The following is a 14,529-nucleotide window of genomic DNA, read 5'->3' as shown; positions in this document are numbered from 1 at the left end:
TCCCAGGTTGGCTGTTGGGTCACAAATAGAGTTTCAAGAAGAGAAATTAATGCTTGGGGTTTCTCTGAGAACGAGGGGTTTTGAAGCTTCCAGTTATAAAGGTCGCTAGTGGAGAAGGGTACATAAGTCATAAAGGGTCGGACATCACCCTGCAGGGGTACAGGGGTGGCCCTGGAAGAAGGGATAGGGCAGCAGGAGGCGGATGGAAGGGAGTCCCTGACCGGGTGTGAGACGGGCTCAGGGGAGTGTCCCGACTCGGGCTCGTGTCCAGATCTGAAGCATCTTGACCTGTATTCTTTGGGCGAGAACTATAGGGCGGTGGGTGGTAAGTTCCTTTTTTTTTACCCCCCTCCTGTGCAGGTGATAGAGGGGGCGGCCGCTTAGTCTCATCAAGATTCTTATTCTGAGCTCCAGATGGGCGACCTTTGAGTGGCAAAGCCTGTACTTTAGGGAGGCGAGGGGGAAGGGGAAGAAGTTTTAACCAATCTGGAGGTTTTTCAATGAGGGTTCTCCATGCCCCAGTGTATGGGATTTGGTCTTCGTGCCTAGAAAAGACAATATCACGAACTTTATATACCAAAGTAAGGTTAAAGGTCCCCTGTGCAGGCCATTCGACCTGAAAGCTGTTCCATTCCACCTCGCAGAGAGTTCGAAGGACTGGCTTCTTAACGTGGAGGCCGAAAACTGAGGCAGCTCTCCTATACTCCTGGAAATGGGTTAGTATGAGACTCAGCGGGGTGGGGGTAGTCTGATTCCGAACCATGACAAAGATAGGCAGAACTGCTGAGGACGCACAGTCAACAGGAAGAAGACAATTAAGACACGAAGAAAACAAGTTCGAGATCTCAAGGCCAGTAGGCCATCGCAGCCACCTGAAAATAGGATCCTTCTTGACAAAAACCAAACCAAATGGGGTCCACCGGCGTCCCGGTAGGATCCCTGACCCTGGGTCTATAGCTGCGTCCAGCAGACCCTCCTGAGTCATTCAAATGGCGCGCCCCAAGAATTCCTTACCTCTCCCAATCCCAAGCCTCCTCCCAGGGGTTGGCGGAGCAATCCGAGGAAAGGGCCCTGTTTCAGACCTTTAACTTTCCCGGCCAATGCACCAAATGTTGCATCCACCTGACTCCTGAAACAGAATGCTACGGGCACCAGTGACAGTCACAACAAAGTTTATTGCAACGAGAGGCAAGGCCGACAGATCGGGACCAACACTCTTGATGAGAGTGCGGCCTTGAACAGCCGGGGTACAGAGTTTTTATGGCTGATCATCACCTGGGAACAGAACGGAAAAACAGTTCCCAGACGAGTTAGAAATAGTTCCCAGATAAGTTAGAAACAGTTGCCGGATGAGGTGATTATTTTAGACTTTCTGCCGCTAAGTTGCAACCAGTGGATCTCCTTGACCTCGCCTCTGATGCTCTTTTCTTTGAGCTTTTGTTTCCTTGGTTGGTGAAGCCTGATTTACAAGAGTATGAAGCGTAATTTACAAGAGTAAAGCAAGGCTGTTATCTCTTGACCTTCAGTGTCAGAACAAAGCTGTTATTTTTCAAGCTACCTGTTAGCCCTACACTACAATTTAACCCTTACAATGCTCTAAGGGAAGACTAGGGAAGTCTCTTCCCTTTTTTTGTACCAAGGAGAATTGGTTTCTTTTTTTTCCTAAATTTTAATATTTATTTATTTACTTTTGAGAGAGGGAAGGAGAGATGCACAAGCAGGGGAGGCACAGAGAGAGGGGGAGACAGCATCGGAAGCAGGCTCCAGACTCTGAGCTGTCAGCACAGAACCTGATGAGGGGCTCGAACCCGTGCACTATGATACCATGACCTGAGCGGAAGTCCCACACTCAACCTACTGAGCCACCCAGGCGCCCAGGGTTTCTCCTTAATTTGCTTTTACTCCTACACACCTTCCTCTGTGTTTCTTGTAAAGTAGGTATTTGTGAGACGGGTATTTCAGGTCTATGCCAGGTGGACAGTTGTGCAATGTGACACTCCTGGAGATACATGGAGTGTGACACGTGTGAGATTAGGACACCCCTCAGCAGAACCCGGAAGCCCCTACATACATCCCAGGGACCCTGCATGACCAGCGAGGCGTGCTGGTGCCCTTCAAGAAGCCACACGCACGCATTATACCGTGCCCTGGCAGAAAACAGGTGCAATAGACAAGGGACACACAGCCAGCTTGTGCAACTTGCACCAGGGGCTTGTGCCCCAGAGGGCGGTGCCAACGCGCCCTCGCAGATATGAGGACACGAATGCACAAATACTCTGGGGAGACTTGTGAGACAGCCACGGCACAGGGACACCCAAAAGCCTGGTATGCAGATACACACGCACAATCACACAATCCCCATGGGCTGAGGGTGACAAGGTGATTTCCACCTGGCTTGGAGAGAGTCCCCCGTCCCCCCCCCCCCCATCCTGGCCCCATCCCCGCAGGTTTGATGATGCTTTGCTGCTGGTCAGAACGGGGAGCTGGATGAACACCTTGGCACAACGTGGAGACTCACCTAGGTTTGAATCCTGAATGTAAACACGGAAGGATACATGATGGGAGCAAATCAACCCAAGCGCAGGTGGCAGAAAACCTAACTTGGAAATGCCGCCAAGAAGGCCCAGGAGTCAGTGCGAAGCTGGCAGGGGGCAGGGGTAGAGGGAGGGGCAGGGGGGGGGGTGGTTACAGACTCTGCTGGAGGGGTTGGCGTGCCTGAGTTGGCTTCAGGGATAGTGGACCTAGAGTGGTTTGGGGAGGGGGCCATTTTGGTGGATGCTCAGCTATTGTTTGGGTGATTTGCATTTCCCCCAGAGTCTTGGGGAGAACCCTGTAGTTCCAGCCGTGCCAGGCAAGTCCGGATTCTTTCCTCCTCCTGGTGTTTCTCAGGTGCTTTACTCCTGAGTACACGGGGGCTTCTAAGTCAACCTCAGCAGTTTTCCAGCTGCCAAATCACAGCTACAACCACCACAATGAAACACATAGCTGAGCAAGGTTCCCGATAAACTCAAAACACAAACACGGAGAAATCTCATTGCTTAATTTCATAAATTTTTTGTGAAGTGTTGTAAAGCTCCTGGAACTCTCACAGGCAAACCACTATGCGTGGCCACAGCTAAGCTTGGGCTTCCCAGGTACCACCATACACTTATTCTCAAGATGCTATCATTGGGGTGCTTCGAAAGTCCTCCTGGGGAGCCTGGGGGGGCTCAGTTAAGCATCCGACTCTTGACTTCAGCTCAACTCATGATCTGGTGGTTTGTGGGTTCAGGCCCGAGTCTAGCTCTGTGCTGACAGCTCAGAGCCCGAAGCCTGCTTTAGATTCTGTCTCCCTCTCTCTGCCCCTCCCCCATTCATGCTCTCCCTCAAAAATAAAGTAAAACATTAGAAAATATTTTTTAAAAGGCAAAATCTTAAAAAAAAAAAAAAAAAAAAAAGACCCCCCCCGTCCTTTCTCCCCATCAAGCACTGTGTTCTGGAGAGTGGGAGGATGTGGACAGAGCTCTGGGTCCTACATTGCCTGAGGACGGGCTCATGGTTAAGTGTGGTAAATATACATGAAGACACAGGGGCACGATGAAACAATTCTGCTGCTCTGAACATATCCATAGTTCATGAGAGAGAGAAGGGTCAGATCTTGGGGTCATGGTACAGGTAAGCAAAGGTAGTGTTCCCTGGTGTCTGAGAGCTTTGATCCTGGAGGGAGAGAGGGGAATTTGGACACTTTTAAGCACTGCTGATAATCGGGGGTGGGTGGGTGCCATGAACTCTTAGTTGTGCTTCAAAAAAAAATAAAGACTGCTACAAATTCAAGTACCCCAGGTGCGTTCAGCCCTCAGTCAGCCTTTCCAATGTCTTCCTAATTCTCAGTGATGGGGGTCTGAGAAACCACAGGGGCTCTTCCCAACTGTCCCTCTCAATCAGCTTGGAGAAACCCCTCTCCAGGTTGGAAATGAAGCTCTGCCAATGACACGAGCTAGATTTGCAGTGTTTGGACCCACTGTTACAAAGCAGTCCTTGCGTCAGAATACTAGAGCGGCTCAAGCAGTAGGCGTCTCTAGTAAACTCCCAATTGGTCCCTGGGTCTGAACCTATTCCCTTTTGTCTAGGGCCTTTGAGATACTCACTCTTTTTCTCCTTACTCTGCCCCTATTCATTTATTGGGTTGAGATTTCTTAGAGAAGAATCACGCCACACTTTCTCCCAAAAAGGGGTGAATCATTCTAGAATTTTACAGCAATAATCACAAGAGCCAACCAGGGAAATTAAGAGACCATGTGACATCTTTTATTCGTTGTCTCTGACAGCACTATAGCAGACTCTGGAGAGCTAATCGTTTTGTTCCTATTGTATCAGCTACCATCCTCTTTATGGGCAAGATCCTCAACTGATCCTGGCAAAATCCACTAAGCTTGAGCCCATGCGACTTCGTGATCTCAGCAGGCGGAAGATCTCTTCCTCCCCTGGCAACAACCCAGCCAATGAGAGATGGCAACAGCTCAGCCAGTGAGAAGCCACTATACTTACAACTTGCAGTTTACTCCAATGGTCTTTCAGTGTATGAAAGCTCTTCCCAACTTCCCCTTTCCTCAATAAAAAAAAGCATTTCTCATCTCTGTTCTCTAGACTTGCCCCTGGTTTTGCTGAAACTTGCTCGTCCTGGATTGCAATTGTGAGCTATTCCTAAATAAACCCGTTTTCTGCTGGTAAAATAACTAGAAGTTTTATTTTTAAGGTTAACATAGGAGTAAGACAGGTGGCATCACTTAAGATTCTATAGGTACTAAAATAATGAGAATAGTTTGAAAGGTTTGACTACTTGAATAAACTGAATTCCTTGAATGACACAAATCACTAATCCTCACTCTAGGGGCAAAAAGGTAACTTCTATAGATCTATATCCACTATGAAAATTAAATTTGTAGTTGTAAATCTTCCCATAAACTCCAGGCCCATTTAATTCTCTGGTGAATTCTACAAAAGAAAGAAACAATACCAATTCTTCAAAAACTGTTCCAGAAAATTAAAAATCAGGGAATACTTAACCAACTTAATGTGAAAGGCAGCATTATGGTGATACCAACTAAACCCAGGCATTAGGGAAAATTAGAGACTAACATCCCTCATGAGCATAGATGCAAAAATCCTTACAAAGAGAAACACAACAAATAAATGCAACAATACATAAAAAGAATACATTGTTGGGGCGCCCGGGTGGCGCAGTCGGTTAAGCGTCCGACTTCAGCCAGGTCACGATCTCGCGGCCCGTGAGTTCGAGCCCCGCGTCGGGCTCTGGGCCGATGGCTCGGAGCCTGGAGCCTGGAGCCTGCTTCCGATTCTGTGTCTCCCTCTCTCTCTGCCCCTCCCCCGTTCATGCTCTGTCTCTCTCTGTCCCAAAAATAAATAAAAAACGTTGAAAAAAAAAAAAAAGAATACATTGTGACCAAATGGGGCTCACTGTAGAAATGTAAAGTGGGTTCAGCTTTTGAAAATTAGTCAATGTAATTAATCATTAAAAGACTAAAAATGTAAAGAAAAAAACCAAACTATGATTGTGGGAACCAACATACAAGAGACTCTGAAATCCCTACCTCCCTGTATTCTGTCAAGGGTCCCCCTTCTACTTATACCAGGATTAGTCTGTGTTACCCACAGAATAAGTCGTTTCCTGAAAAAGAAAAAAATTACTTCTAGAAAAAGACTAATGAACGACAAAAATAATTATGCAGAGTTAAATAAAGCCATATACACAAGAGCACGTATTAAAGTGTTACCTATAGACGTATATTTTTCCATATAAAATCCTAGGAAATAAAATCTGCATTGACAGAAAGCAAGATGGGTGGTTGCCTAGGAATGGGTAAGGAGGAGAGGGACTGGAGGGCAAATCAGAAAACTTGGCTTTCACAGATGCAAACATGTTATCAAAACTAACCGAATTGTATACTATAAATAAGTACAGTTTATTGCAGAAAATGTAGGTTGCTGACAGTGACAGTAGCCGTAAGAGACACAAATACGGGAATCCTGAGAATTTCCATGAGCCCTCATACCGAAGTCACAGTGATGGAAACATGTGGATATACCTTTACAAGAGTCACATTCCCTACAGTTTGCTCCCAATTCCCTATTAATCAGTGTCCCCGTACCAATCACGATTCCTACCTAGTCTTTTTAGGGGACAGGGACATCTTCCTACTAATAGTAGATTTCAGGGCCATTCGCAGGTCTCAAGGGGCCAAGTTCTCCTCAAGAAAATATGGGAACATAAAACATCCCTCTGGAACAAGGGAATCAATTCAAACTGCTCCCAGAACACCAGAGACTGTCACAACAACTGCCCACTACTCGGGGTGACCTTGATTACACAAATAATCTTGGAATACAGGCCAAAATATTAGACCCACCAACATCAGTATTCTTTCACAGACAGCCTTGAGCAGTGATGCAAGTTAGACTAAAACTAAAACGAGAGCCGTTCTTTGCCATTCTGCTACCACCACTGAGACGCATTTGGAGTTCTCACAAAACCTGTTCCTCCCTTCATGCCGGCAGAGCCCAATCCTGTTCTCAGTACAACCCACAGAGTGAACAGAGTCCCTAAGACTAAAGGTAGTTGGAAAACTAAGGTATTGCTCGCAAAAACAGAACAGCGTGAGGCAGGCAATTCCCAAAGTAGGTGACTTGGAGACTGGATAAATCCATTGTTAAGTGCAAAATGGGACTAACAAAGTCCATGAAAAATGGAAACCCTCTCTGCAAACAGCCAGCAGAACAAAGCTTGCAAGCTTATGACCAAAACTGAGTCATGTCCTTGCTTAAACAAGCTGATGGAGGCAAAGGCAGGAAGGAGTGAGGATTTTTAATGGGCTCTACTACTGAGGATTCCCTCTAGGAAAGGGAGGAGCAGCAGAGATCTGCCTATCAGAGCACGTCGGGGTGACTTGTGCAATGTGGGACTCTGCCCTTCCATACATGGCTGGTTTTTCTTCAGAGACACTGGTGGCCACAGAATTCTGGCAAAGGTCCTGGGCATGTTATAAAGTACAACACTGTACCAGAAAGCTTCTGACTCAACCTCCCCAGGGTGGATGTTTAAACGTATGAGGTTCAACTTCCAGCTGATGACTACTCACGGAAGGCTAATCTCAGAGCTTCTCTTTAGTGTCAGTTGCTATGTTGCACAAGGAAACGGTATACTCCCTACTATACTAAGGCCTTTCTCCAGTGTGAACTTTCCAATGTCGGATGAGGGAAGCTCTTTGCCTGAAGGCCTTCCCGCACTCACTGCACTTATATGGCCTTTCTCCAGTGTGAATTCTATGATGCTGAACAAGTACATGTTTGTGGCTAAAGGCTTTTCCACAGTCGCTGCACACATAGGGCTTTTCACCATTGTGAACTCTCTGGTGCGCAATAAGGTCAGAGCTCTGGCTAAAGAACTTCCCGCAGGCAATGCACTCATAGGGCCTTGCCCCAGTATGGACGCTCCAGTGTTTAATGAGTCTGTATTTGTGACCAAAGTATTTCCCACATTCGCTGCACTCGTAAGGCCTTTCTCCAGTGTGTATGCTCTCATGCTGAACAAGTGTGGATTTGTGGCTGTAGGCTTTCCCACACTCGCTGCACTTGTAAGGCCTTGCTCCAGTGTGGACTCTCTGGTGTACAATAAGGTTGGAGCTATGATTGAAAACTTTCCCACATATGCCACACTCATATGGCATTTCTCCAGTGTGGATTCTCTGGTGCTGAGCAAGTATGGGTTTGCGGCTGAAGGTTTTCCCACATTCGCTGCACTCATAAGGCCTTTCTCCAGTGTGGACTCTCTGATGCTGGACAAGTGAGTCTTTGCGGCTGAAGACCTTCCCACATTCGCTGCACTCGTAATGTCTTTGTCCACTGTGAAAGGCCTCCACACATTTGGCGTTACCGTTTGGCTTCCAATTGCTATGAGGGGCACGGTGCTGGAAAATGCTTGAGCTAGTTGGGAAGTCCTTATAACCCTTCCCGGTCATAAAAGGCATCTCCAATGGTTCGACAGGGCAGCTGTCCACAAGCAAGGTGCCGCCCTCGTTCCCTCTGAAGGGTTCCCCTCCACTGTGCTGCTTCTGGTGCTGAAGGTTTGCACTGAACCAGAACTGTTTCCCACATGCCCCACATGTGTATGATTTCTGCCCAGGGTGTGTTCCCTGGGGCTCAGCCAAGTGCAAAATGTCTTTCAAGAGTGGGCCACAAGTCTCACAGGGGTGGGCCTTCTGGGTAGAAGGGCCTGCCTTGGGAGTCCTGACCTGTGACACACCCACAGAAATGTTCTGCTCAACAGCTGTCTCCTCGTCCTCCGTTCCATGCCAAGAACCTGAAAGCAGACAAATGCTGGTGAAGTGCAAACGGACACTGATGGGAAGGGCAGCCTCATTACAAATGTGTGTCTAACAGAAATAAGATCAAGGTCATAGGACCGCTGTCAGAACAAGAGGCCCAAGCTCCAGACGAATAAAGAGCTGCTAACCAGTAGTTAGCATCTAAAGATCATAGGATGGAAGAGGCCTTGGCTGGGACAGAACACAAATGCAGGGTACAAGCCAGGAAGAGCATTTCAGGGTTTCAGTGAGGCTTTGGCTGCTGGGGACAGTGAGAGCTGTGTAGGTGTGTCAACCGAATAGCTACCACTGAACACCTGATATTTAAGGACTATTTGGCGTATGTGCACATCTCATAACCACTAAGTATAGGCCAACGCTGGGGAGCAGTGCAGAGGAACAGGTGAGATATGGAGACAGAGGTGGCGAAAAGACAGAGGTCAAAGTTCAGAGCATAAGACAAGTGTGTACGTGGGAAACCAAAGACAGAAAGAAACAAACGTGGGAAGAGAGGGTAGGGAATGACCAGAACCCAGCCCTGACACCACATCCTTCCCCGCTCCCACTCCCCAGGGCCACACCCACCCTGAGCCTCTCTGGTCCTGGCTGGAGTAACGTCTGCCCAGTCAGATACCCAGGGCTTGCCGCCCAGCTCCAGTGAGGCAACCCCGAGGGACATGGAAGATTCATATCCTAAGAAGAAGATGAGACAGGTAAATGGCCAGCACTGGTCTGGGTAACCCACCACTCAGAGAAGAAAACTAAATATTATAAAAATAACCTCAAAGTAGGGTCTTACTAAGAATAGCTCAATGGGCTCGGCTAGTGGTGACCACACTGGTCCCTGCAGTTCCTGGCCCAGGCAGGCTACTGGAAACATCAGCTAGAGGAAGCAGGTAGAAACTGGAACACAGGGGTGCTTGGATCTGGAGAGGGGTACTCAGTCAGAGAGAGGACGATCTCTGATACGGGAAGAGCTAGACGCCCTTGGGGAACAGGGGAGCGGCAGAGCCCAGTCCAGAACACTGGGGTGGGTGTGGGGGGCCTTACCCAGCGAGGCCGTAAGTGCCAAGTTCTCCAGCATCACATCGCGGTACAGGAGCCTCTGAGCCTCATCAAGGAGCCCCCACTCCTCCCGGGAGAAGTACACGGCCACGTCCTCAAAGTTCACCTGCCCCTGCCACAATGGCGAGAGCCAAGTCCATGAGCAGCCTCTCTCCCGAGGACACGCATCTAGGCCCCCAGAGATCTCCCCCAAGTTCCTTCCTACCTAATTCCTCAACTCAGAGGAAGTAACGGGGACTGGGTGCCAAAGGTGCCTGCTCTCTCCTAAAGTCCCTTTGAGTCCCCAGGACAGCAACAGGCAGGTGGTCAGAGAGGCACCATTGAAGCTCTGGGCCTGATCTGTGGAGCTGCAGTCCCCTCCCCCACCTCCCGCCAGCTAGTTCTCCTGCGGCTGCTACCATCATGCTACCGGACAACCAAAGCTGGACTCACCTTTGTCCTCTAAGTCCCCAGTACCAGGGCCCAGGAGCCAGCGGTTCACACTCCTTTCTACATGCACACTATTCATAGGGTCTCTCACAACTGTGGCCCCCCACCCAGACACTGGCCTCCACCATTACTTTCCTGGCTCGCTAACCACACTGTTGTGCAAATTCCTCCTCTCAAGCCCACCTACACACCCGCTTCTATTCCTTAGATGTCTCCATCCTAACGCCCTCCCCCGAAGTCCAGTCCTGTCTTCAGCAGCTCACCTGACACCTCCACTCAGTGTTCTCTGGAACACGTTAAGACTCGTCACCGGGCCACAAATAAAATCCTGAAATCTGATCTGAGTTACGTCTATCACTGACATGCCCATCTTGGCTGATGGAACATCTACCCTTCCAGGTGATAAGACCTAAAGCCTCAGGGTTCTCTCTCTCACTTCAAAAACTCTGATCCAATACTTCTCCCATCTACACAGCTCCCCTGTGGCCCATCCATTACTACCACTCACCTAGAATGCTGAAGCGCCCTCCTCCCTGGTCTCCTCGTGGCTACCACAGCTCCCTGTACCCTCACCACACACAGTCTGTTTTCCACCTGGCATCCAGAGGGAGCCTGCTAAAACCTGGATCAGATCACCTCCCTCCTCTGCTCCTACCCCAGGGCTACACAACCCTCAGAACGGAGGCCCAGCCCGTCAGCGGGCCATCTCAGACCGGACTCCTGCCCACCTGCTCCTGATTCCTACCGCACGTGGTGGAGACCTGCAGTTTCTTGAAACCTGTCATCTCAGTCTCTCCTCCCTGTTGGTTTCCGGTACCTGGAACAATGTTCTAACAGTCACCCAATATAGGAACCCTCCCGTATAACCCCTGGCCTGGACCTATAACTCTGGGCTGAGGATTTCTCCAGGGTCCTCAGACTCATGCGCTGGGGCAGTGTAAGCAAAGTGTCGTAGGACACCGCAATCCTGGAGACCATGTGGATGGCGTGGGATCGAGAGCACAGACACCCTTCCCTCACCTGCACAGGGTCCATAATTACTTCTGAGTTCGTGGGAACCTGTGGGAAGAGGAGGCTGTGAGAGACAAGAAACCACGAAGGAGCCCCAAAAGCTCACGGCTCCCCCATACTCCTGCCCCAACACAAAGCCCTGGGGCTGACTGTCCACCCTCTGTGCCTCAGTCTTTAGGGCCACCTAACAGCTGTGTAAACCCGGACTAGGTCTGTCTGTCTGTGCCTCACTGTCCTCATCATCTCCTGACCTCCACCCCAAGTTTGTTCCATAATCAGTCTATGAAATACTTTGAAAACCTTCAGATCGCGTCCCTCCCGTTAGAACCTTCCATGGCTCCCGGGGCGCTCAGAATGAAGGCACAGCCCCTCTGAATGTCGCTGCAAGTGTAACTCCTCACACTCCCTGACCCTTTCACAAACCAACGGCCCCAGGTATCCCGCAGCCTCCGGCTGTTGCTCCTCCGAGCCTTCGCACATGCTGGGCCCTCCCTGCATCGTCCTTCCACACCCCACACACCGGCTGTCAGAAACGGGACCCAACCGCCCCTGCTGTCTGGACACAGGGGCCTAACCTGCAGGGACCTGAAGCAGCCCGCATTCGAGCTCGGGTTCAGAAAGGGAAGTCGGGGGAGGGCCCGAGAGCGCAGCACCCACCTGCGCCTCGTCCGTCAGTGGGGCCGCCTCCACCCGAACCTGCGGACCCGAGAAGGCGCAGGGAGAGGAGAGGGTCATTAACGATCGGCGAGTGCGAGGACGCGACCCTCAGGCCCGCCTCAGCTCAGGGGAGACAACGCCTCCTCCAGTGTTTTCCCTCTCGTGTCACCTCTCTGCGAAACGGACCAACCTGGTGGGTTAATCCAAAAGCAAACAAAATGTCCGCTCTGGAAGGGAACGGAAGTCCCACCCTGACGTCTCACGCACCAACGGAAACGCCACTTTCCCAGGCATTCATTGGCCCGGCACCACGGAGGTTCCTGGGTAACGTAGTTTCAGTTTCGGCAGCAGCTACACTGGAAAGGAGCATCCGCGCCACCTCCAAAGCAGAGGCTTCCGTAGAGCTGGTGGCGCCTAGAAATTGCGTCATCTTGAGGCCTGGTCAGAGCTTCGCTTTTCCTTAAAGGAGCCGTTACCATATTTCCCATCAGTGTAGTCTGCCACACATGTTTGGAGATATTCTCTTTAGGCATAGAATGCTCACCCAAAACTCAGATGGACACCTTGTATGCTAATGTCACTCATATTTTTAGAGCTGGAAGCTAACACTTGTAGCCTGCAGTTCTAGAGTTAGTTTTGTGAGCCCCAGCATTTTAGGTCAGAAACAAGAGAAGGAAAGACTCCAGACAGGGCCAGGATGTGCAACAGGCAGAGGGATATTGGGCGCCGCTGAAGCACGCGGGCAATATTTGTGTCTCTGGTTGCCTCAGAAATCATTCCTCCTGCCTGTATAATCAGCGATTGTGTCGAACACAGGTCTAATACTTTTTTTTTTTTTTTACAAGATATTTCTTACTCTGTATACAGAGATGTATTCAATTCCATTTTGGTATCTTACAAATGTCTGAGAGAAAGGCGATTTAGCAAATGTCATTGGCAGTTAGGAGGGCAAGAAGAACAGCTTCTGTGCGTAGGAATTAGCCACAGAACTAAATTTGTATAGGGGCACCTGGGTGGCTCAGTCAGTTAAGCGTCCGTCCGACTTCAGCTCAGGTCATGATCTCACGGTTTGTGAGTTCGAGCCCTGCTTGGGGCTCTGTGCTGACAGCTCAGAGCCTGGAGCCTGCTTCGGATTCTGTGTCTCCCCCTCTCTGTGCCCCTCCCTTGCTCACATTCTGTGTCTCTCTGTGTCTCAATAATAAATAAATGTTAAATTTGGATACACAGTAAAAAATGTCGTTTAAGTGAGTGTGACATAAGAATATTTGAGGCCCAAAGTGATTCATGTAATGGAAAACAAACCCACAGGCAATAAATCTCTAAACAAAATATTCAAGTCCAAAAAAGCTTGATCTCAGATGGAAGGTCTGCAATGAGAGAAGGAACGAGGATCGAGAGAGATGTGCATCTTTTGATTAAAACAAATGCTCAGGGGCGCCTGCGTGGCTCAGTCGGTTAAGCGGTCGACTTGGGCTCAGGTCATGATCTCGCGGTCCATGAGTTCGAGCCCCGCGTTGTGCTCTGTGCTGATGGCTCGGAGCCTGGAGCCTGTTTCGGATTCTGTGTCTCCCTCTCTCTGACCCTCCCCTGTTCATGCTCTGTCTCTCCCTGTCTCAAAAATAAAAATAAAACGTTAAAAAAAAATTTAAAAAAAATAAAAAAAATGTTCATTATCTATGCAAAATGTGAACATATCCCCCTGTGGAGTTAAAATGATGGAATTCCCATGCATTCCTCCAGATACTCACTGAGAGAAGGCTATTTGCTTAATGTTCTAAATCCCTTATATTTCTAAATGGGAAGAAAATGCATTTGTAATTCTGTTAACTTTAAATTTTTTTTTTAACGTTTATTTATTTTTGAGACAGAGAGAGACACAGCATGAACGGGGGAGGGGCCGAGAGAGAGGGAGACACAGAATCGGAAGCTGGCTCCAGGCTCTGAGCCATCAGCCCAGAGCCCGACGCGGGGCTCGAACTCGCGGACCGCGAGATCGTGACCTGCGCTGAAGTCGGACGCTTAACCGACTGAGCCACCCAGGCGCCCCATGTTAACTTTAAAAATAGAAGCTGCCAGTTATTTTACCAGCAAAAGATGGGTTGATTTGGGAAAAGAGAATTCCAATCCAGGACAAATAAGCTGCAGTAAAACTGTAGGTGAGTCTGGGGAACGAAGGAGAGACACAATTTCACGGGGCAAAAAGAGGAAAGTTGGGAAGGCTGTTATGAACTACAACTCCATTGGGGTAAACTGGGATTAATAGTGTGGTACCTTTATTGGCTGAGCTGTTGCCTGAGGGGATGAGAAAAGTATCTCTACCTTTAGTTGGAGTAGTAGAGTATCAATATGCAAAGTCTAGTCCAGGTAAGGTCAAGTCCATCTCTTCCTTTTGGGTCTGCAATTGACTACAAGTGAGAGAGAGAGTGAGAGCTCCCCCTGTGGAAACCTCTTGACTCCTTTTAGTGAGGTTTCCCATTAACTAATTTTCACAACTCAAATGTATTAATGTATCAAATAGATACTTGTGATTTTTAGCTTAAATATGATAAATAGGATCAGAGCATATATTTTTTTAGGCTAGAAGAGGAAAAATTTGGAATATAACTTGTTGGCCAAGAAAGAAGTCACTGACAATGAAAAACAACAGAGTCTTATTTGGCAATTAGAATTGCAATTCAGGAGACACAGATTCAGGTAGAAACGTGGATAGTGTTCTGAGGAAGACAAGGAAGTGGGCAGAATTATAGAGAAAAGTTCAAGAGGAGGCACCTGGTGGCTCAGTCAGTTAAGCATCCCACTTGAGCTCAGGTCATGATCTCATGGTTTTTGAACTCGAGACCCATGTTGGGCTCTGCACTGACAGCTCAGAACCTGGAGCCTGCTTGGATTCTGTGTCTCCCTCTCTCTCTCTCTGTCTCTCTCAACAATAAATAAATATTTAAAAAACATTAAAAAAAGATTAAAGTTCAAGAGTATAGTTCCCATTTTCCTCCTGCATATCTTATGT

The 14,529-nt window shown here is 48.7% G+C and overlaps 1 protein-coding gene across 4 annotated transcripts; it reads right to left on the bottom strand.

Annotated features, from left to right (window-relative positions):
- Positions 1-5,762: 5,762 nt before the first annotated feature.
- Positions 5,763-11,762, bottom strand: ZNF772 (zinc finger protein 772). Of its 4 annotated transcripts, none has more exons than XM_058707836.1 (5): positions 11,523-11,762; positions 10,875-10,913; positions 9,411-9,537; positions 8,946-9,053; positions 5,763-8,356 (listed from the first exon to the last, which is right to left on the bottom strand). In XM_058707836.1, exons 1-5 carry the CDS (start codon positions 11,598-11,600, stop codon positions 7,212-7,214), a joined length of 1,497 nt encoding a protein of 498 aa, XP_058563819.1. In that variant the 5' UTR covers positions 11,601-11,762; the 3' UTR covers positions 5,763-7,211. The 4 variants fall into 4 exon arrangements, with proteins under 4 accessions (XP_058563819.1, XP_058563821.1, XP_058563822.1 ...); XM_058707838.1 differs by having other exon boundaries at positions 9,411-9,531; XM_058707839.1 differs by lacking the exon at positions 8,946-9,053.
- Positions 11,763-14,529: the final 2,767 nt, after the last annotated feature.

This window comes from Neofelis nebulosa, chromosome 17 (genome assembly GCF_028018385.1).
Source record: "Neofelis nebulosa isolate mNeoNeb1 chromosome 17, mNeoNeb1.pri, whole genome shotgun sequence".
Taxonomy (NCBI): Eukaryota; Metazoa; Chordata; class Mammalia; order Carnivora; family Felidae; genus Neofelis; species Neofelis nebulosa.
The sequence above is the reverse complement of the archived record's forward strand: the minus strand, read 5'-3'. Positions and strand labels throughout refer to the sequence as shown.

Excerpts from the sequence above, each read along its gene's own strand:
- ZNF772 (XM_058707836.1), bottom strand. The coding sequence starts at position 11,600 with ATGACCCTCTCCTCTCCCTGCGCCTTCTCGGGTCCGCAGGTTCGGGTG. Across the intron at positions 10,914-11,522 it reads CACTGACGGACGAGGCGCAG|GTTCCCACGAACTCAGAAGT; the intron begins GTGGGTGCTGCG and ends CTCTTCCCACAG. Across the intron at positions 9,054-9,410 it reads GGCACTTACGGCCTCGCTGG|GATATGAATCTTCCATGTCC; the intron begins GTAAGGCCCCCC and ends TCTTCTTCTTAG.